Genomic DNA, 22,075 nt, shown 5'->3' with positions numbered 1-22,075 from the left:
AACTCGTTGGCACTTACTGGGGACTAGTTTGTACAATGAAGCTGTCTTTTTTTTCCTCAGGTTGTTGATTTCAAGTCATATGCTCTTGATTTATCCCCTTTAGAAATCAGGGTTATAACTGCGACAAGCTGTATGCGTGTTCACAATATACACAATTTAAACGAAAAAGGCTAGTAAGTCAGCTTAAAAGTCAGTATCAACTGACTTTAAATGGACTGAAGCCAGTAATAGCATTTCTGAATGTCAATTTCAATTCAGTTGAAACCAAACCAATGCCTTACAGCTAGTCAGAATCATATTAGCATTAAAGGGACAGTACACTGTAAAATTGTTTTTTCCATTAATGTATTTTAAATGACTTGTTATACCAACTGCAGAGTATAAAATATCTGATAAATTGCATTTTCATGCTTATATGTGTATATGAAGTAGCTGATTTTTGTGCTTTGAAACCACAGCCTATTACAATGGGTTGAACTTAAAGGTGATATCAGATCTCAGTATGTTATAACTTTGTGTACACACACTTGCTTCCTTATCTTATATTTGTCTGGAACACCAAAGCTCAATACATAGAGAGAAGAATGGAAAATAATAATTTTATTACTTAACTATCCTGCATCCCACTGAGAGTGTAATCTCTTCTGCTGGCTGTGTTTTCTTAGGCTTGTCAATAGCATATACTCCAGTATCAAAACTTTCAGTATAGGTGGGGATACCACAGGCTAAATCAGCTGTTTCAAATGCTGAAATAGGAGTAAAGGAGCTACTTGTAACAACTGTAATAAACTTTAGCAGGTAATAAGGATTATTGGGAATAATTTAAAGGGGAGAACATTTTTGGGTCAAAAATAAACTTTCATGATTCAGATAGAGAATGTAATTTTAAACAACTTTTCTTTTTACTTTTATCATCATTTTTACTTTGTTCTATTGGTTTTCTTAAAAGCTAAAACTGGGTAGGCTCATATGCTAATTACTAAGCCCTTGAAGGTCACCTCTTATCTGAAAGCATTTTGAAATTGTTTTCACAACTAGAGGGCATTCGTTAATATGTGCCCTATAGATTACATTGTGCTCATGCCCATGGAGTTACCTAGGAGTCAGCACTGATTGGCTAAAATGCAAGTCTGTCAAATGAATTGATATAAGGGGCAGTCTGCATAGGCTTAGACACAAGGTAATCACAGAAGTAAAAAGTATATTAATATAATTGTGTTGGGTATGCAAAACTGGGGAATGGGTAATAAAGGGATTATCTATCTTTTTAACCAATAAAACATTTTGGTGTAGACTGTCCCTTTAATCAGCAGTCTGGTCCAAGCCAGGTCATTTCCAGATGCAGATTGAATGTATTATTTTCATTTTAAGCTATATGTGAACAGTGTTACTTTAGGTTCATTGAAGTGCCTCAAATAAGAGCAAACCGGCACTACAAAAAAGTGGGAAAAACGTATCAAATAAAAGTATTTCTATGAGATAAGGTGCGAATCCTCCAAAATAACAATGAAATTACACAACAGAGAGAAAGTATGGGGCTTACAGCACTATTCCCTTCTGTTAATGATTTTAGCTTATTAATAAAGACCATGTTTTATCAGTAGGGAATAGCGCTTTATACCCCATACTTTCTCTCTTTTGTCTAATTTAATTGAAGTGCCTCCTCTGCCCTTTTCAAACCAACTTTTATTTTTTTTTTTAAATCAAAAAGTTGAACTTTTAAAAAAAAGAATATTTAGTGAAAGTGATAAGTTTGGCAAGACCACTGGATTTCCATGGTGATAACTAGAAAACATTTGAGTGAATTTTAAATACTGTGTTACTATCAACTTCAAAAAACAGCAAACATGATAAATAAATGCATTCAAAATAATGTTAAATATATTTGTATATAAAGACTGCCTGAAGTTAATTATTTGTGTTGGCTGTGTTCATGTAATTAAGCTCTGAAAATTGTAGATTGTCTAATTCTCAGAACATTAAATGCACCCTGCTGACATATCTTCATCTGCTACATATCTGTCCCTAATTGGCTGACAACAATTGCAAAACAAAGCACATGTATACTGACATAATGACAGGGGTTAGCTTTGTTGTCTGCAGACTAAAGCTCCGATTGGCTCCTCTAAATATGGCAAATGGTGAGTGGAGTTTTGAAAAACAATTGCAGTAAAAAACTGTTAATTTGTTTTAAAATCTTTTACACTTGACTGATGTGATATTCTATAGCAACACAACAGAACTGTCTTGTAATCACAATGGGCTTGATTACAAGTGGCACTGTTTTTTTTGGGTTTTTTTGCATATCGAAAATGCCCCTAGGATTTTCATTTTTGCGCTAGTCAGGTAGTGTTCGTATTACAAGTGCCAAAAAAACAGATTTTGCCCTAGTGTAACCCAAATAGCGCAAAAAAACTAACAAGTTTTCATGTGCGTGCATGTATATCCCCATAGAGATCAATGGAGAGAAAAAAGTGGGGGAAAACCTAACACTCGAGATCACGCAAACGCCATCCCCATAGAAGTCAATGGAGAGAAAAAATGTGTTGGAAACAAAAAAACACCCATCGCACAAACACAGCATATTCGCATTAGCAAATGTGAAAGATTTATAGTAAATATATAGTTAAACACTTTATTAAATATGAATATTGCATAAATATGCTTTATCATGTTTTCATCTGCTTAATGACAAAGGGCTATAATGCATTACATATACTGTATATGTTTTTATGTGTGTGATATATATTAATGATTTTAAATGTGTAAATACGACTGTAAATACATATATACACATGTAAATACATTAATATATATATATGTATACATATATAAACATACATATTCATCTTTAGCAATGTATATGTATGTATCCTTATGTTAAAACCATTTGCCTGCCTATTTTATCTTTGAACCCTTATAACTTTTTTGTGCAATTTTTTTTTAAAATATTTTTTTTTAGACAGTGTTAATATGAGTGTAACTGTACTTTGTCATTTAATTATGAAGTGTTTTGTGCAACAACAACAAAATCGAAAAACAGTTCTGAGATTGCGGTAAGGATTGAAGCGTACAGGGCGATTGCGCTAGCGCAGTCACAATTTTGCTTCACTTGTAATATCAGTGACATGAAAATGGCTTGCAAAAACATGATTGCGCTAGCACAAAACTGTTTGTGCCTCACTTGTAATCTAACCCAATGTGTTTACTGCTCCTTTAAGATTAATTATGATCTCTTATCTGATAACCATATATGAGAATTTGATATATTCTGGGTACAGATGATTAAATAATTATATGATTATATGAATTATTTTGTACCATATTATGAACATCACTAAACCAGATTATATTCTAGTTTTAATTTTAATCAAATGTGAACTAAATTTGTGCTAATATCTGTGGTTATTTTTCTGAAAAGAATGCCAAGTTTTCTAGCCAAAAGGAAGCTCCGTTTGTAGTGGAAACATCAGACATTGGCTCAGATGTGTTTGCAGGAGTAGAAGCCAAAGGAATTAGTAGCAGGTGCAGTATCTCTGTTTATATATGTAAATATTTATTAATCCCACAACCTGCCTACAAATTCTATATTTGTTATATTGTATTTGGGGTGTATATATGAAAGCAAAATGCTCTTAAAGGGACATTAAAAAAATACAAATAAAATATTTATTAAATTAAACACTAAAAAGATGTCATGCACCGCCCTAACCATGGATTTTGCCATTTTGGAACTAAGGTTACAATGCAGGTATCTAAAGGAGAGTTACTGCACATGTGCAAACATAATTTCAACATGGCAGCACCCATGACTAGAGGAAGGTGGGAATAACCTCAATCCTATGCTTATTAAATGTATTTAGTGCTTAATGTCACTTTCATTAGTAAAAATTTTTTTGTAGAAACCCCACCACAAACTTTGCAATATTTTCCCATTATTTTTTAACATGGAACATTCTATTTCAATAAAAATAGTATTAAAGTGTTACTTACCCTGGGTTTGTCTTTCTTTAGATTTAAAGTTGTCTTGAACTACTGCTGGGCAACTCCATCACCTGATTACGCCTTTCTTATGCAGTGGCAACTAATTAGCAAAGGGTGAGTAATCAATATGGTGCCCCCACCCCCCATAAAGCTGTGTTATTTATTTGTTTTTTAGCCCGTTTTGTTAAAAAATGTAAATATATCTTAAGCACTATATGTATAACATGGTTAAAGGTACTAGAAATGATGACCGAGTTGCAGTCAGGAGTCAGTAACGCAGAGAGAGCAGCACACAGAAATATGGGAAGCTGCAGAGTAATCTATAAACAAGCTGGGGTTCAAAGCCAGAAGAGTAGTCCAAAACCAAGCATCAAAACAGAGGTTTAGAGAATTATGGAAGTCAGGGCACAGTTCCAGAGATCAGTAATCAGTAATTAGAATGCGGCTCTTGGTAAAAGGGTCAGACAAGTAATATAGTCCAAAAACTTTGCCAGGGTCAGGTTCAGGATAGCAGGCCAGGAACAAGAACACTTCAGTATTCAAGCACTGAATGGGAGTCTGAGATGACCTTTTAGCACCTCCCATTCAGGCTTGGTGCCAGGAACAAGGCCAGGGTCACTTCCAGGCTGTAAGGTGATAAAAAGGTGCTAAAGCTATGCAAGTACCGTACAATGCAGAAGAGAAGATGCACATCAAGACATCCAGTGAGCAGGCCGCGCTAAGCCAACATCACTTAGTGAGGCCCCTGACAGCATCGGATCCGGCAGATCTCATTCTGCGGTAAATACAGCGCAGCCTCGGCCTGACAAATTGTTACAAACATTTTTGCAAATACTGCAGCATATAGTAGTCAAAACAAGAGCACACTCCCGAGCCTACCTTAGTATGCTCTAACAGAAAGAGACTAAGTTCAACAAAGGAGACCATAAGAAATAGGTACATTTGATAATAGAAGTAAATTGGATTTTTTTTTATTAAAACTACACACTGTCTAAATCTATCTGAACCATGACAGTTTCATTTTGACTTAAAACAACAATGCTGTTACTATTTATTTCCAGCTGCGTGCCTGTTTCTAAACTGGGGGCAATACACCTACAAATAGACCTGACTTATTAATGACTTTAAGTTTCCATAATGGTCATTTTATACAAAGTTAAAGGAACATAAAGTCAAAATGAAACTTTAATGATTCAGATAGAGCATCGAATAAAAAAAACTTTCCTATTAACTTGCATTATCAAAATGTACAGTCTTTTTATATACACACTTTCTGAGGCAACAGCTACTACTGAGCATGTGACTTCATAAAATATCAGCGTTTTGTGATTGGCTGATTACTGTCACATGATATAAGGGGAATGGGGAAAATATCTGATACTCAAAACTAAAGATTACTGCATTGCTTTTTTTCATTATGCATTTGTTAATTGTGCAAATCTACTGTATTTCTGGTCCTTTAATCATTTTATAGTTGTTCATAGTTAATTCATGTTCTGCATCATTATGCAAAGTTGTACATTGATGTGTGATGCAACCTAATAAAATGACTGGGATTAATATTACTGCATATATTATAAAGATTATTTGATGTATGAATCCTTAAGACTTGGTTGTCCAGTAGACTTTATGAACCAATTCTCTAAAATGTTCTTGCATGGAGTGAAATATTTTACCAACGCTCATAGGGGCAGAGCTTACTCAATTCTCTAAAAAAAAAAGTGCTGAACCTGTAAGAATGTAATAAAGCTCTATGGAAAGCAGAATATCACAGGGGAGAGTGAATGTGACAAGCAGCACCAGACACTGATAACAATTACTTTTTTAAGCACATATAAATCAGGTTACACTGTTGTTAGTGTACTTTACCTTGTATTCACTTTTAGCTTTACATACATGTCTTATTCTATTAGTTTAATAATTGCATTGTGTATTTTGAAACAATCTCACCAGCATTCATTTGGGGGGGGGAAATCAGTGAGATCAGCAGGGGTAAAATGCTTACAGAATACGGCACAACTGTGAAAGAACTTCAGACACACCCAAGGGTTTTCAAAGTATGATTCCTTCTTTGTACTTAGGGCCCTATTCTCTAAAGTAGTGGCATCACTAGGGGGGTGCGGGCCGCACCTGGGTGACACCCTCCAGGGGGTGACACCAAAAAAAAAAATTTTTTTTTTTTTAATATTATTGAAATTCAAAGAAATACAATGTTGAGATGCATAGATTTTTTATTAGAGGGGCTGGCATTTGTGAACATTGGTGGGACTGGGGAAGTTGTAGATACACAATTTTTTTGCCCCTTGAGTCAGTGCTGCAATTTCAACAAATAGTTTTCCCGGCTGCTTTTGCTTGTTTGTACTTTGCTTCTCCCCTGCCCAATTTCTCTATGAATGTTGTGGGCATGCCGTGCGGCTTGCAAAGTTGCGCTGCTAGCCTAAACCTGCCTGCCTATCTGTGCTCACTGCTCAGTGACATGTGGAGCAGTGGAGTCACTCACCGCTGTGCTGTCTCTCTAAACGGGAACTGGGAAATCGTGAGGGGATGCCTGGCACCTGACCGCATGACTGTTTGACACTAAAGTGAAGGAGCCACGTATGATGCCCACCAGACCTTTACGGTTACGGTACACTAAGTGCACACTGAACAGGTAGGAGGGCGGGCGGGGGTCTGGGGGGGGGGCAGAGTGCAGAGGTGATTGGCCATAAGAAGCGGTAGGCACACGGCCCGGGGCTGTGCACTGACAGACTTGGAACAGAGTCAGAGAGCAGAATTTTCATAGTTTGCGCGCCTAAACCTTTTCTTCAGTGATTTATTTTAGAGTGCTCTGTTTATCTTTCATTTGATGCTCTGCTGAGCCAGGGAGCAGCTCTAGGCATGAGCTTTATAATTAATGCAGTGCAGTTTACATATTTTGTATGTGTGTGTGTGTGTGTCTCAGTGGTTTTGTGTGTGTGTTTTTGTGTGTGTGTCTGAGTGTGTTTCTGAGTGTTTGTGTGTGCATCTGAGTATGTTTTTAAGTGTGTCTGAGTGTTTGTATGTGTGTGCCTGTGTTTTTGTGTGTGTCTGCTTTCTGGTGGGGGGGGGTGACACCATAACTTACCGCGCCGGGTGACACCAACCCTAGTGATGCCACTGCTCTAAAGGACTCTGGTCTGGCAAAATTCTATAAGTATTATGAGGACCCTCAGATAGAGAATGCAATTTTAAAGGGACAGTCAGCATAAAAATTGTTATTGTTTAAAAAGATAGATAATGGGGCCCATTTATCAAGCTCTGGATGGAGCTTGAGGGCCCGTGTCTTTGGCGAGCCTAAAGACTGCTGCTCCATAACCTGTCCGCCTGCTCTGAGCAGGCGGATAGACATTGCCGCAATTCAACCCGATCGAGTACGATCGGGTTGATTGACAACCCCCCTGCTGGTAGCCGATTGCCCGCGAATCAGCAGGGGACGGCGTTGCACCAGCAGCTCACAAGAGCTGCTGGTGCAATGCTAAATACGGAGAGCGTATTGCTCTCCGAATTCAGCGAGGTCTGTCATACCTGATCCACACTGTCGGATCAGGTCCGACAGACCTTTGTTAAATAGGGGCCAATGCCTTTACTACCCATTCCCCAGCTTTGCACAACCAACATATTAATATACTTTATAACTTTTAAGCCTCTAATTTTCTGCCTGTTAATAAGTCTCTAAAGACAGCCCCATAATCACATGCTTTTCATAACAGGAGACTGCTAGTTCATGAGGGCCATATATATAACATTGTGCTCACGCCCAGGGAGTTATTTAAGAGTCAGCACAACACAGCAAGTCAATAGATAATAAATAAAAAGCCATGTGATCAGGGATCTGTCAGAAAAGGCTTAGATACAAGGTAATCACAGAGGTAAAAAGTGTATTATTATAACTGTGTTGTTTATGCAAAACTGGGGAATAGGTAATAAAGGGATTATCTATCTTTTTAAACAATAAAACATTTTGAGTTAACTGTCCCTTTAACAAAAGTTTCCAATTTACTTCTATTATCAAATTTGTATCTTTCTCATTATCTAGTGCTCTTGCTAATGTGTAACATACTTGGAAAACAGCTGCAATATAGTGCTGCAGACATGTCTATACCCCTGAACTTACCCTCATTCTTTTCAACAAATGATAACAAGAAAACTAAAAACATTTGATAATAGAAGTAAATTGGAAATTTAAAATTGTATATTCTATCTGAATCATGAAAGAACATTTTGGGGTTTTATGCAATTTTAATGGCAAATTGTACCTTGGAAATTGTGTTATTAAGTGGAATATACTAATATTGTTTATGTGAAGGATTGATTGACAACCCCCTGCTGGCGGCCGATTGGCCGCGAGTCTGCAGGGGGCGGCGTTGCACCAGCAGCTCTTGTGAGCTGCTGGCGCAATGTTGAATACGGCGAGCATATTGCTCGCCGTATTCAGCGATGTCTGTCGGACCTGATCCGCACTGTCGGATCAGGTCCGACAGACATTGATAACTAGAGGCCTTAGCCTCAATTTTAGTAATAAACACTTTAAGTTAAAAGTTTTAAAAATATATCAATTGCCGGATACAAGTGGGATGCAAAATACGTAATTATTTATTATTGGGTATAAACGGGTATCTGCTTTTTGTCCAGATGTGCATCTGATGATTCAATTTTGGTGCATGAAAATGGGAAAAACAGCCGCGCAATTTTCCAGTTCAACGCCTTCCGTTTCCAGAACATACCTAAGTTATCTAAGGTTTGGCTTCACTGTGAAACCTACTTGTGTGACAGTGAAAAATTTGCCTGCCCTGTGGTGAGTCGTTTTGCTATATACCGAATTGTCATCATCTGTCAGTTGGTTGCAATACACCAGGGACTTGGTAATATTGACTTGATTATGAATTCACTACAAGTATTTGTATCTCTTTAAATATATCCAGTTAGGCTTTACATAATGATGAATATAGAACTTACAAATAATATTCCCCAACAGATGAATAATCAGACATTAGAACATAGGGCTAATATGTATTTGATAGAAAGGAATTATCTTTATAAATTCCTTATATATTATTCTTTTAAATGTAAGACATCATTTATATACACAAAGGGGCCGATTTACTATGCCCCGAATGGGGCCAACTCGCTGTGTTTCCTCGCAAGCCTTCAGGCTCGCCAGAAACAGGAGTTAAGAAGCAGCGGTCTTAAGACCGCTAATCCTTAACTGGATTCGCCGCCTCTGAGCAGCGTATCATGTCCGCCAGACTTTGTTACATCGGCCCCACAGCCTTTAATTAATGTGAGAGTATTTTTATTTTCACTTGTTTGTGTTTAAATGTGTGTTCTGTTGTGAGCAATCAATCATTTTCTAAAGCTGAGAAGTTTTATATATTTATATAATATTATTTATATTCTATTCAAAATGTTCCCGTTTGTAAATACTTTCTGTATGTAATGTGCATGTTTTATACCAAGAATTGCAGTTATCCTGACATAGGGGCCTAGATATCAAGCCGTCAACCTCAAATACGCTGGAATTCCGCAGCGTATTTGTGGAGAGGCTGATACGCCTTAGTTATCAAAGGCTCGAGACCGGCAAAAGTAGAATTTTGTGACGTAAGCATCGATCCGCCAGACTCAGTCCGACACAGATCGATTCTTACGTCACTCAAGATGTTCCGCACACAAGTGCGGCACATTCTCACTACTTTTGCTAGTTATCAAAAAACTAGCAGGTACGCTCGGCACTTTTACGGACCAGCGTACCTGGTTTTCAATCCGCCACCCCTGGAGGCGGCGGATCCCATAGGAATCAATGGGAGTCTGACCATAGCGAAAGTAAAAGTTCGCTGCTGACAGACATCCCATTGATTTCTATGGGAGCTGTCTACACCTAACACCCTAACATGTACCCCGAGTCTAAACACCACTAATCTGTCCCCCCTACCCCGCCGCAACTAAATAAAGTTATTACCCCCTAAACCGCCGCTCCCGGAGCCCACCGCAAGCTACTCTATACATATTAACCCCTAAACCGCCGCTCCCGGAGCCCACCGCAAGCTACTCTATACATATTAACCCCTAAACCGCCGCTCCCGGAGCCCACCGCAACTATAATAAATGTATTAACCCCTAAACCGCCGCAACCTATATTAAATGGATTAACCCCTAATCTGCCCCCCTACACCGTCGCCACCTATAATAAATTTATTAACCCCTAATCTGCCCCCCCGACACCGTCGCCACCTATAATAAATTTATTAACCCCTATCCTGCCCCCCACTACGCCGCCGCCACTGTAATAAAATTATTAACCCCTAAACCTAAGTCTAACCCTAACCCTAACGCCCCCCTAACTTAAATATTAATTAAATAAATCTAAATAAATTAACTCTTATTAACTAAATGAATCCTATTTAAAACTAAATACTTACCTTTAAAATAAACCCTAATATAGCTACAATATAAATAATAATTATATTCTAGCTATCTTAGGATTTATATTTATTTTACAGGTACCTTTCAATTTATTTTAACCATGTACAATAACTAGTAAATAGTTATTAATTAACTATTTAATAGCTTACCTAGCTAAAATAAAGAGAAATGTACCTGTAAAATAAATCCTAACCTAAGTTACAATTACACCTAACACTACACTATACTTTAATAAATTATTCCTATTTAAAACTAAATACTTACCTGTAAAATAAATCCTAAAATAGCTACAATATAATTAATACTTATATTATAGCTATCTTAGGATTTATATTTATTTTACAGGTAACTTTGTATTTATTTTAGCTAGTTAGAATAGTTATTAAATAGTTATTAACTATTTAATAACTACCTAGCTAAAAGAAATACAAAATTACCTGTAAAATAAATCCTAACTTAAGTTACAATTAAACCTAATACTACACTATCATTAAATTAATTAAATAAACTACCTATAAATAACTACAATTAAATACAATTACATAAACTAACTAAAGTACAAAAAATAAAAAAAGCTAAGTTACAAAAAATAAAAAAATAAGTTACAAACATGTTAAAAATATTACAACAATTTTAAGCTACTTACACCTAATCTAAGCCCCCTAATAAAATAACAAACCCCCCAAAAATAAAAAAATGCCCTACCCTATTCTAAATTAAATAAAGTTCAAAGCTCTTTTACCTTACCAGCCCTTAAAAGGGCCATTCGTGGGGGCATGCCCCAAAGAAAACAGCTCTTTTGCCTGTAAAAGAAAAATACTTCAGCGCCGCCTGGATGATGACTTCATCGGATGGAAGATTTCTTCAGCGCTGCTTGGAGGATTAACTTCTTCCGCTCCGGATGTCCACTTCGGTAGGATGATCTTCAGGGGATTAGTGTTAGGTTTTTGTAAGGGGGGTTTGGGTTAGATTAGGGGTATGTGGGTGGTGGGTTTTAATGTTGGGGGGGTTGTATTTTTCTTTTACAGGCAAAATGTCATGATTTTTTGCGTTCATCGCCGTGTCACCGCGGCTCCCGGATCTTCTCTGTGTGAATGACGTCACGTTGCTTAGCAACGTGACGCATCCTCTGACACACCCCTCTGATTACGTCGCCGCTCCTGCCTTTAAACCACGGCGGGAGATCTTACTCTGGGCCCGTTTGTTTGATTCCCCTGGCGTCTGTGAGTACTTGTATCTGTTGCTATTCTTGTGTACCGACTACTGGATGCCTGACCAAGCTTTTGCCTTACCCCTGCTACTGTTGTTTGGATACCGACTACTGCCTGCCTGACTAAGCTTTTGCCTTAACCCTGCTACTGTTGTTTTGGATACCGACTTCTGCCTGCCTGACCTTGCTTATGCCTTATCCCTCAATCTTCTCTTGGATATATTTTCCTATTTACTACCTGCTTAAAGGGACATTTACTTTTACAAGCTGCAAAAGAGAACTTTGTCTTTCTGTTTGTTTCAAGCCTGCTTAAAGGGATACTTTCTTTTACAAGCTGCAAAAGAGAACTTTGTCTTTTTTGTTTGTTACAAGCCTGCTTAAAGGGACATTTACTTTTACAAGCTGCAAAAGAGAACTTTGCCTTTTTGTTTGTTTCAAGCCTGCTTAAAGGGACATTTACTTTTACAAGCTGCAAAAGAGAACTTTGTCTTTCTGTTTGTTACAAGCCTGCTTAAAGGGATATTTACTTTTACAAGCTGCAAAAGAGAACTTTGTCTTTTTGTTTGTTACAAGTCTGCTTAAAAGGACATCTACTTTCACAAGCTTCAAATAAGAGCATTATCTTTTCCTAACCTGCTTAAAGGGACGTTTTCACTTTTGTGGTTTTCCTGCGTACTGGAACAATTATTATTTTTTGTAACCAATCTTATCTGTTTCCTGAGTGGGTCACGTCCTGGTTATTTCTCAGTGTGCTAGCGTGTGTTTTACTATTCACGCTAGCAGTTGGGTTGCACCCCGGACTGATTCCTAAATGGCTGACATTACAAACGGGCCATAAATGGACCCCACTGAGTTATCCATGGCCGTGGCTCACCAGGGACAGCTATTGGGATCTCATGCCACCCACTTGCAGTCTCTGGACACTAAACTTGATCAAATAACTGCTTTATTACAAAATTTGGTTGCTACTGCACCTCCCAATCCTAATCCCAATCCTAATCCTATTGAGGCATTACCTCCTTCGATTCCTAACAACCAGTCTCAGGTAGAACTGAGTTCCAGGATACCTCTTCCGGATAAATATGATGGGAATCCTGAAGAATGTAGGGGCTTTCTGAATCAGTGCCGTCTCCATTTCCGAAATAGCCCTACTCTTTTTGCTACTCCCTCTTCTAGAATCACATTTCTTATTTCCTTAATGAAAGGAAAAGCTTTGGCTTGGGTATCACCTTTGCTAGAAAAGAATGACCCTATACTTTTGGATGTAGATACATTTCTCTCTGTGTTTTCAAATGTATTTGATAAACCTGGAAGGTCATCCGCTGCTGAAGCTACTCTCTTGGATTTACGTCAAGGTAGTCAACCAGTTTCTCAATACGCAATTGAGTTCCGCACCCTTGCCTCTGAAACTACTTGGAATCAGGGAGCACTTAGAGCCGCTTTTCGTAAAGGACTTTCTGAGCGTCTCAAGGATGAATTGGTATATCGGGAACTTCCAGAATCCTTGGAAGCCTTAATAAATCTTTGTATCAGTCTCGACGCCAGATTTCGTAAACGCCAACAAGAAAAGGATAGAACACAGAGGTCTTCAACTCGAACTCCTTTTCGTTTGGCTCCTCGTTTTTCTAATCCAGTCACTCCTGCCTCTCCTACTCCTGATCAGGTTGAACCCATGGAAGTGGGAAGTATAAAATTAACAGAGACTGAACGCTTGAGAAGACGTTCTCTTGGCTTGTGTTTGTACTGTGGCCTTAAAGGGCATTTATTAAGGGATTGTCCTACCAGACCAGTAAAAGCCAGGGCTTAACTCTAGTCCAGGGAACTGAGTTAAGCCAAAAAAGTAGTCATTCCCTATACAAGAAACTCTTTGTTCCAGTAACCCTTCAAATTGGACATAGTAAGATTTATACCCAAGCTCTTATCGACTCTGGTGCTGGAGGAGTGTTCATTGACTCCACATTCGTCTCTACTCACTCTATACCCTTACTAAAGAAAGAGTATTCAATTTCAGTCTCTACGGTCAGTGGAGATCCTTTGGAATCCGGATATATTCAGTTTGCTACTCAACCTTTACTTCTCACCGTAGGAATACTTCATTCCGAGACAATTTGTTTTGATGTCATTCCCACTCCTCAATTTCCCATTATCTTGGGATTACCCTGGCTCCAAGTACACAATCCTACTTTTTCTTGGACTTTCGGCGAACTCACCTCCTGGGGATCTACATGCCAGACTAAATGTCTTCAAAAGATCACCAAGTTACCACTCACTATTGCTCTCACAGTCGAAACTCCGGACTCTCTACCTATGCCTTATCATGACTTTGTGGATGTTTTCTCCAAAAAGGAAGCTGAACGTCTTCCTCCTCACCGCCCTTTTGATTGCCCCATTGATCTCCTTCCCGGGGGTTCCTATCCTTGAGGCAAGACATATCCACTTTCTAAACCTGAAAACGTGGCTTTGGAAGGTTATATTAAAGACAATCTAGCTAGAGGATTTATCCGACCCTCCTCTTCCCCTGTAGGGGCTGGTTTCTTTTTTGTAGGAAAAAAGGATGGCGGATTACGACCCTGTATTGATTACAGAGGACTAAATCAGATTACCATCAAGAACAGTTATCCTCTACCCCTTATTCCGGAACTTTTTACTTATCTTCAGGGAGCCACCATATTCACCAAACTTGATCTATGTGGTGCATACAATCTTATCCGTATACGCAAAGGAGATGAGTGGAAGACTGCTTTTAACACTCGATTTGGGCATTACGAATATCTGGTCATGCCTTTTGGGCTATGCAATGCCCCGGCGGTTTTTCAACATTTTGTAAACGAGATCTTTCGTGATTTTTTGAATATCTTTGTCATCATATACCTTGACGATATCTTAATTTTTTCTCAGAACCACCAAGATCATGTGCACCACGTCAGGAAAGTACTTCAACGTTTAAGAGATTACCATCTGTTTGCTAAACTGGAGAAATGTTCTTTCCATCAAAGATACATACCCTTTTTGGGTTATGTAATATCGGCATCTGGATTTGAAATGGATCCTACTAAACTTTCTGCCATCTTGGATTGGCCTAGACCTGATTCTCTGAAGGCTTTGCAACGTTTTCTGGGCTTCACCAACTATTACAGGAAGTTCATCAAGGATTTTGCTACTATTACTTCTCCCCTTACTTTTCTCACTAGAAAGGGACAAAATTGTAAAAGATGGCCTCCTGAGGCTATAGAGGCTTTTGAGTCTCTCAAAGAAGCTTTTTCTTCTGCACCTATTCTCCGTCACCCAAATCCAGATTTTCAGTTTATCCTGGAAGTTGATGCTTCCTCTGTTGCTGCTGGAGCTGTTCTTTCTCAACGAATACCGGAGACTGGAAGGATTCATCCTGTTGGTTTTTTCTCTAAAAAATTCACTCCTTCTGAATTTAACTATGACGTAGGGAATAAAGAGTTGCTTGCCATTAAAATGGCCTTGGACGAGTGGAGGCATTGGCTGGAAGGTACTTCTTTGCCGTTTACCATACTCACTGATCATAAAAACCTTCTTTATCTCCAAACGGCCAAACGATTGAATTCCAGGCAAGCACGCTGGTCGTTATTCTTCTCCCGGTTTCACTATAATTTGTCTTACATACCTGTTTCAAAAAATATTAAAGCAGACGCCCTTTCCAGACAATTTCAAGATACACCAATTCCTGAGTCTGGTACCATTCTCCAACCTCATGAAGTCATAGCCCAGCTAACAACTTCTTGGTTACAAGATTTACAGTCTGCTCAAAGGAATCTTCCTTTGTCCTGTAAACCTCCTGATGGTTTACTCTTTGTTCCTGAACGCCTTCGTTCCAAGATTCTATTTTGGGCTCATGATAGTCCTCTTTCTGGACATCCTGGCATCAGTATCACCACTCGAAATCTCAAACAGCATGTTTGGTGGCCTACTCTTTCTCAAGATGTTAAAGATTACGTCTCAGTATGCACACAATGTGCTATGAACAAGACTCCTCGCCAACTTCCTTCAGGGTTGCTCCAACCGTTGCCCATACCTCATCAGCCTTGGACTCATGTATCCATGGACTTTATTACCGACCTTCCTTTGTCAGCTGGAAACAACACTATTTGGGTGGTGGTCGACAGGTTCACTAAAACTGCTCATTTTGTTCCCTTACCAGGATTACCGTCTGCCAAAAGACTTTCTGAACTTTTTATTTCACATATTGTAAGAATCCATGGATTTCCTCTGGATATTGTTTCAGATAGAGGGGTACAGTTTGTTTCCCGATTTTGGAGATCACTTTGTAAACACTTTGGAACCACAATATCTCTGTCTACTTCTCATCATCCACAATCTAACGGCCAGACTGAAAGGGTAAACCAGTGTCTTGAAACATATCTTAGACATTATGTGGATCATTATCACTCTAACTGGACTTCTTACCTTCCTTTAGCTGAATTGGCTCATAACGCCCGGTATAATTCCTCCCTTCAGACCTCTCCTTTTCATGCGGCTTACGGATATCAGCCCAGAACATTTCCTTTGCATACTTCTTCCACAGTGAATCCTGCCTCTGATCTTACTGCCCGAAGATTAACTCGACATTGGCGGAGAATACATCGTATTCTTTCTGTAGCTTCTAAACGTTACAAGTTCTTTTCAGATCTTCGACGGAAAAAGGCTCCCAAGTATCGTCCTGGTGATAAAGTTTGGATTTCCTCTCGTTTTCTCCGCCTGAAACAACCTTCTACCAAACTGGGACCACGATACGTGGGTCCTTTCCGAATACTGGGTCAAGTGTGTTCCACTGCTTACCGGGTGGCTTTACCCAAGACTCTCAAAGTCCATCCGGTATTCCACGTTTCTCTTCTAAAACCTATGATGTCTAACAGGTATTCTAAACCTCTTTCTAAACCTCCACCTCTGTTTGTCCATGGACACCCTGAGTTTGAGATCAGCCATATTCTGGATTCCAAGCTCCGTGGCAAGAAATTGTATTATCTCATTCATTGGAAAGGTTATCCAGTCACGGAACGATCCTGGGAGCCGGCTCATCAAGTAAATGCTCCTACTTTATTAAAGGCCTTCCACAAGACTCATCCTGCTAGGCCTGGTCCTGTCCCCCGGAGGGGTCCTTGAGGAGGGGGGTGCTGTCATGATTTTTTCCGTTCATCGCCGTGTCACCGCGGCTCCCGGATCTTCTCTGTGTGAATGACGTCACGTTGCTTAGCAATGTGACGCATCCTCTGACACACCCCTCTGATTACGTCGCCGCTCCTGCCTTTAAACCACGGCGGGAGATCTTACTCTGGGCCCGTTTGTTTGATTCCCCTGGCGTCTGTGAGTACTTGTATCTGTTGCTATTCTTGTGTACCGACTACTGCCTGCCTGACCAAGCTTTTGCCTTACCCCTGCTACTGTTGTTTGGATACCGACTACTGCCTGCCTGACTAAGCTTTTGCCTTAACCCTGCTACTGTTGTTTTGGATACCGACTTCTGCCTGCCTGACCTTGCTTATGCCTTATCCCTCAATCTTCTCTTGGATATATTTTCCTATTTACTACCTGCTTAAAGGGACATTTACTTTTACAAGCTGCAAAAGAGAACTTTGTCTTTCTGTTTGTTTCAAGCCTGCTTAAAGGGATACTTTCTTTTACAAGCTGCAAAAGAGAACTTTGTCTTTTTTGTTTGTTACAAGCCTGCTTAAAGGGACATTTACTTTTACAAGCTGCAAAAGAGAACTTTGCCTTTTTGTTTGTTTCAAGCCTGCTTAAAGGGACATTTACTTTTACAAGCTGCAAAAGAGAACTTTGTCTTTCTGTTTGTTACAAGCCTGCTTAAAGGGATATTTACTTTTACAAGCTGCAAAAGAGAACTTTGTCTTTTTGTTTGTTACAAGTCTGCTTAAAAGGACATCTACTTTCACAAGCTTCAAATAAGAGCATTATCTTTTCCTAACCTGCTTAAAGGGACGTTTTCACTTTTGTGGTTTTCCTGCGTACTGGAACAATTATTATTTTTTGTAACCAATCTTATCTGTTTCCTGAGTGGGTCACTTCCTGGTTATTTCTCAGTGTGCTAGCGTGTGTTTTACTATTCACGCTAGCAGTTGGGTTGCACCCCGGACTGATTCCTAAACGGCTGACACAAAAGAGCTGTTTTCTTTGGGGCATGCCCCCACAAATGGCCCTTTTAAGGGCTGGTAAGGTAAAAGAGCTTTGAACTTTATTTAATTTAGAATAGGGTAGGGCATTTTTTTATTTTGGGGGGGTTTGTTATTTTATTAGGGGGCTTAGATTAGGTGTAAGTATCTTAAAATTGTTGTAATATTTTTAACATGTTTGTAACTTATTTTTTTATTTTTTGTAACTTAGCTTTTTTTATTTTTTGTACTTTAGTTAGTTTATGTAATTGTATTTAATTGTAGTTATTTGTAGGTAGTTTATTTAATTAATTTAATGATAGTGTAGTATTAGGTTTAATTGTAACTTAAGTTAGGATTTATTTTACAGGTGATTTTGTATTTCTTTTAGCTAGGTAGTTATTAAATAGTTAATAACTATTTAATAACTATTCTAACTAGCTAAAATAAATACAAAGTTACCTGTAAAATAAATATTAATCCTAAGATAGCTATAATATAATTATTAATTATATTGTAGCTATCTTAGGATTTATTTTACAGGTAAGTATTTAGTTTTAAATAGGAATAATTTATTAAAGTATAGTGTAGTGTTAGGTGTAATTGTAACTTAGGTTAGGATTTATGTTACAGGTACATTTCTCTTTATTTTAGCTAGGTAAGCTATTAAATAGTTAATAACTATTTAATAGCTATTGTACCTGGTTAAAATAAATTGAAAGGTACCTGTAAAATAAAAATAAATCCTAAGATAGCTAGAATATAATTATTATTTATATTGTAGCTATATTAGGGTTTATTTTAAAGGTAAGTATTTAGTTTTAAATAGGATTCATTTAGTTAATAAGAGTTAATTTATTTAGATTTATTTAATTAATATTTAAGTTAGGGGGGCGTTAGGGTTAGACTTAGGTTTAGGGGTTAATAATTTTATTACAGTGGCGGCGGTGTAGTGGGGGGCAGATTAGGGGTTAATAAATTTATTATAGGTGGCGACGGTGTAAGGGGGGCAGATTAGGGGTTATTAAATTTATTATAGGTGGCGACGGTGTAGGGGGGCAGGATAGGGGTTAATAGGTTTAATATAGGTTGCGGCGGGTTCAGGGAGTGGCGGTTTAGGGGTTAAACTATTTATTTATTTGTGGAGAGGTGCGGGATCAGCAGGATAGGGGTTAATAACTTTATAATAGAGGGCGACGGTGTAGGGGGGGCAGGATAGGGGTTACTAGGCATTATGTAGGTGGCAGCGGTGTCCGGGAGCGGCGGTTTAGGGGTTAATACATTTATAAGAGTTGCGGCAGGGTCTAGGAGCGGCGGTTTAGGGGTTAATACATTTATAAGAGTTGCGGCAGGGTCTAGGAGCGGCGGTTTAGGGGTTAGTAACTTTATTGAGTTGCGGGAGGCTCCGGGGGCGCCGGTATAGGGATAGAACAGTGTAGTTTAGTGTGAGTGCTTAGTGACAGGCTAGCAATAAAGCTGGGAAAAAGCCGAAGGGCAGCGAGATCGGATGAGTGATAACTGTCACAGTCCGCTGCTCATCGCCCCGTGGCTTTTTGACAGCTTTATTTGATAACGTAGGCGTATTTTTTCAGGTCCGCGGCGGCGATGTGAGGCGAGCTTAGGAGGGCGTATTGGGCCGGCGAAGCCAGAAAAGTAGACGGCTTGATAACTACCCCCCATAGTCTGTGTATGGGACAATGCTAAAGCAATTCTCATTGTTCACCTTAAAGGGGCAGTAAGCTCAAAATGAAACTTTCATGTTTCAGATAGAGAATGCAACTTTACAACTTACTTCTAGTATCAAAATTTGCTTTGTTTTCTTGGTATCCTTTGTGAAAGACTAAACCTTGGCAGGCTGATGGGAGCTTGGGAGCATGCACGTGCCTAAAGCAGTCTAACGGCTAGATTTAGAGTTTTGTCGGTAAGGACCCGCGTAACTAACCCTGGCTTTTTTCTGGCCGCACCATAAAAATAACTCTGGTATTGAGAGTCCACAGAATGTCAGCGTTAGGCTCCAAAAAAGGAGCGTAGAGCATATTTAACGCAACTGCAACTCTCGATACCAGAGTTGCTTACGGACGCGGCCAGCCTAAAAAACGTGCTCGTGCATGATTCCCCCATAGGAAACAATGGGGCTGTTTGAGCTGAAAAGCTGAAAAAAAACCTAACACCTGCAAAAAAGCCGAGTTCAGCTTCTAACGCAGCCCCATTGTTTGCTATGGGGAAACACTTCCTACGTCTGCACCTAACACTTTAACATGTACCCCGAGTCTAAACACCCCTAACCTTACACTTATTAACCCCTAATCTGCCGCCCCCGCTATCGCTGACCCCTGCATATTATTATTAACCCCTAATCTGCCGCTCCGTAAACCGCCGCTACTTACATTATCCCTATGTACCCCTAATCTGCTGCCCTAACATCGCCGACCCCTATATTATATTTATTAACCCCTAATCTGCCCCCCACAACGTCGCCTCCACCTGCCTACACTTATTAACCCTTAATCTGCCGACCGTACCGCACCGCTATTATTACAAAGTTATTAACCCCTAATCCGCCTCACTAACCCTATAATAAATAGTATTAACCCCTAATCTGCCCTCCCTAACATCGCCGACACCTAACTTCAATTATTAACCCCTAATCTGCCGACTGGAGCTCACCGCTATTCTAATAAATGTATTAACCCCTAAAGCTAAGTCTAACCCTAACACCCCCCTAAGTTAAATATAATTTTAATCTAACAAAATTAATTAACTCTTATTAAATAAATTATTCCTATTTAAAGATAAATACTTACCTGTAAAATAAATCCTAATATAGCTACAATATAAATTATAATTATATTATAGCTATTTTAGGATTAATATTTATTTTACAGGTAACTTTGTATTTATTTTAACCAGGTATTATTATTATTGTTATCGGTTATTTGTAGAGGTAAATTAGCTATTAAATAGTTAAGAACTATTTAATAGCTAAAATAGTTAAAATAATGACAAAATTACCTGTAAAATAAATCCTAACCTAAGTTACAATTAAACCTAACACTACACTATCAATAAATTAATTAAATAAAATACCTATAATTATCTACAATTAAACCTAACACTACACTATCAATAAATAAATTAAATACAATACCTACAAATAACTACAATGAAATAAACTATCTAAAGTACAAAAAATAAAAAAGAACTAAGTTACAAAAAATAAAAAAATATTTACAAACATAAGAAAAATATTACAACAATTTTAAACTAATTACACCTACTCTAAGCCCCCTAATAAAATAACAAAGCCCCCCAAAATAAAAAAATGCCCTACCCTATTCTAAATTACTAAAGTTCAAAGCTCTTTTACCTTACCAGCCCTGAACAGGGCCCTTTGCGGGGCATGCCCCAAGAAGTTCAGCTCTTTTGCCTGTAAAAAAAAACATACAATACCCCCCCCAACATTACAACCCACCACCCACATACCCCTAATCTAACCCAACCCCCCCCTTAAATAAACCTAACACTAAGCCCCTGAAGATCTTCCTACCTTATCTTCACCATACCAGGTTCACTGATCGATCCAGAAGAGCTCCTCCGATGTCCTGATCCAAGCCCAAGCGGGGGGCTGAAGAGGTCCATGATCCGGCTGAAGTCATCATCCAAGCGGGAGCTGAAGAGGTCCATGATCCGGCTGAAGTCTTCATCCAAGCGGGAGCTGAAGAGGTCCATGATCCGGAAGAAGTCTTCTATCAACGGCATCTTCAATCTTCTTTCTTCGGGAGCCATCATCTTCCATCCGACGCGGAACATCCTCTTCTCCCGACGCCTACTAGCCGAATGACGGTTCCTTTAAATGACGTCATCCAAGATGGCGTCCCTCGAATTCCGATTGGCTGATAGGATTCTATCAGCCAATCGGAATTAAGGTAGGAATATTCTGATTGAACTTGATTCTGATTGGCTGATTCCATCAGCCAATCAGAATATTCCTACCTTAATTCCTTAATTCCGATTGGCTGATAGAATCCTATCAGCCAATCGGAATTCGAGGGACGCCATCTTGGATGACGTCATTTAAAGGAACCGTCATTCGTCGTTCAGTCGTCGGCCAGGATGGATGTTCCGCGTCGGAGGTCTTCAGGATCCTGCAGCTCTGCTCCGGATGGATGACGATAGAAGATCCTGCTTGGATGAAGACTTCAAACGGATGGAAGACCTCTTCTGCCCTGCTTGGATGAAGACTTCTACCGGATGGAGGATCTCTTCTTGCTCTGCTTGGATGAAGAATTTGGCTCGGCTGGGTGAAGAC

The 22,075-nt window shown here is 39.0% G+C and overlaps 1 protein-coding gene across 1 annotated transcript in view; it reads left to right on the top strand.

Moving 5' to 3' along the window:
- Nucleotides 1-22,075, top strand: part of TECTB (tectorin beta) — a 48,291-nt gene that overhangs the window by 11,410 nt on the left and 14,806 nt on the right. The window contains exons 6-8 of the mRNA XM_053691766.1: nucleotides 3,422-3,525; nucleotides 4,015-4,098; nucleotides 8,635-8,797. Of these exons, the coding sequence (XP_053547741.1) occupies nucleotides 3,422-3,525; nucleotides 4,015-4,098; nucleotides 8,635-8,797 (351 nt within the window). The remainder of the gene's footprint in view (nucleotides 1-3,421; nucleotides 3,526-4,014; nucleotides 4,099-8,634; nucleotides 8,798-22,075) is intronic.

This window comes from Bombina bombina, chromosome 9, assembly GCF_027579735.1.
Source record: "Bombina bombina isolate aBomBom1 chromosome 9, aBomBom1.pri, whole genome shotgun sequence".
NCBI lineage: Eukaryota > Metazoa > Chordata > Amphibia > Anura > Bombinatoridae > Bombina > Bombina bombina.
The sequence above is the reverse complement of the archived record's forward strand: the minus strand, read 5'-3'. Positions and strand labels throughout refer to the sequence as shown.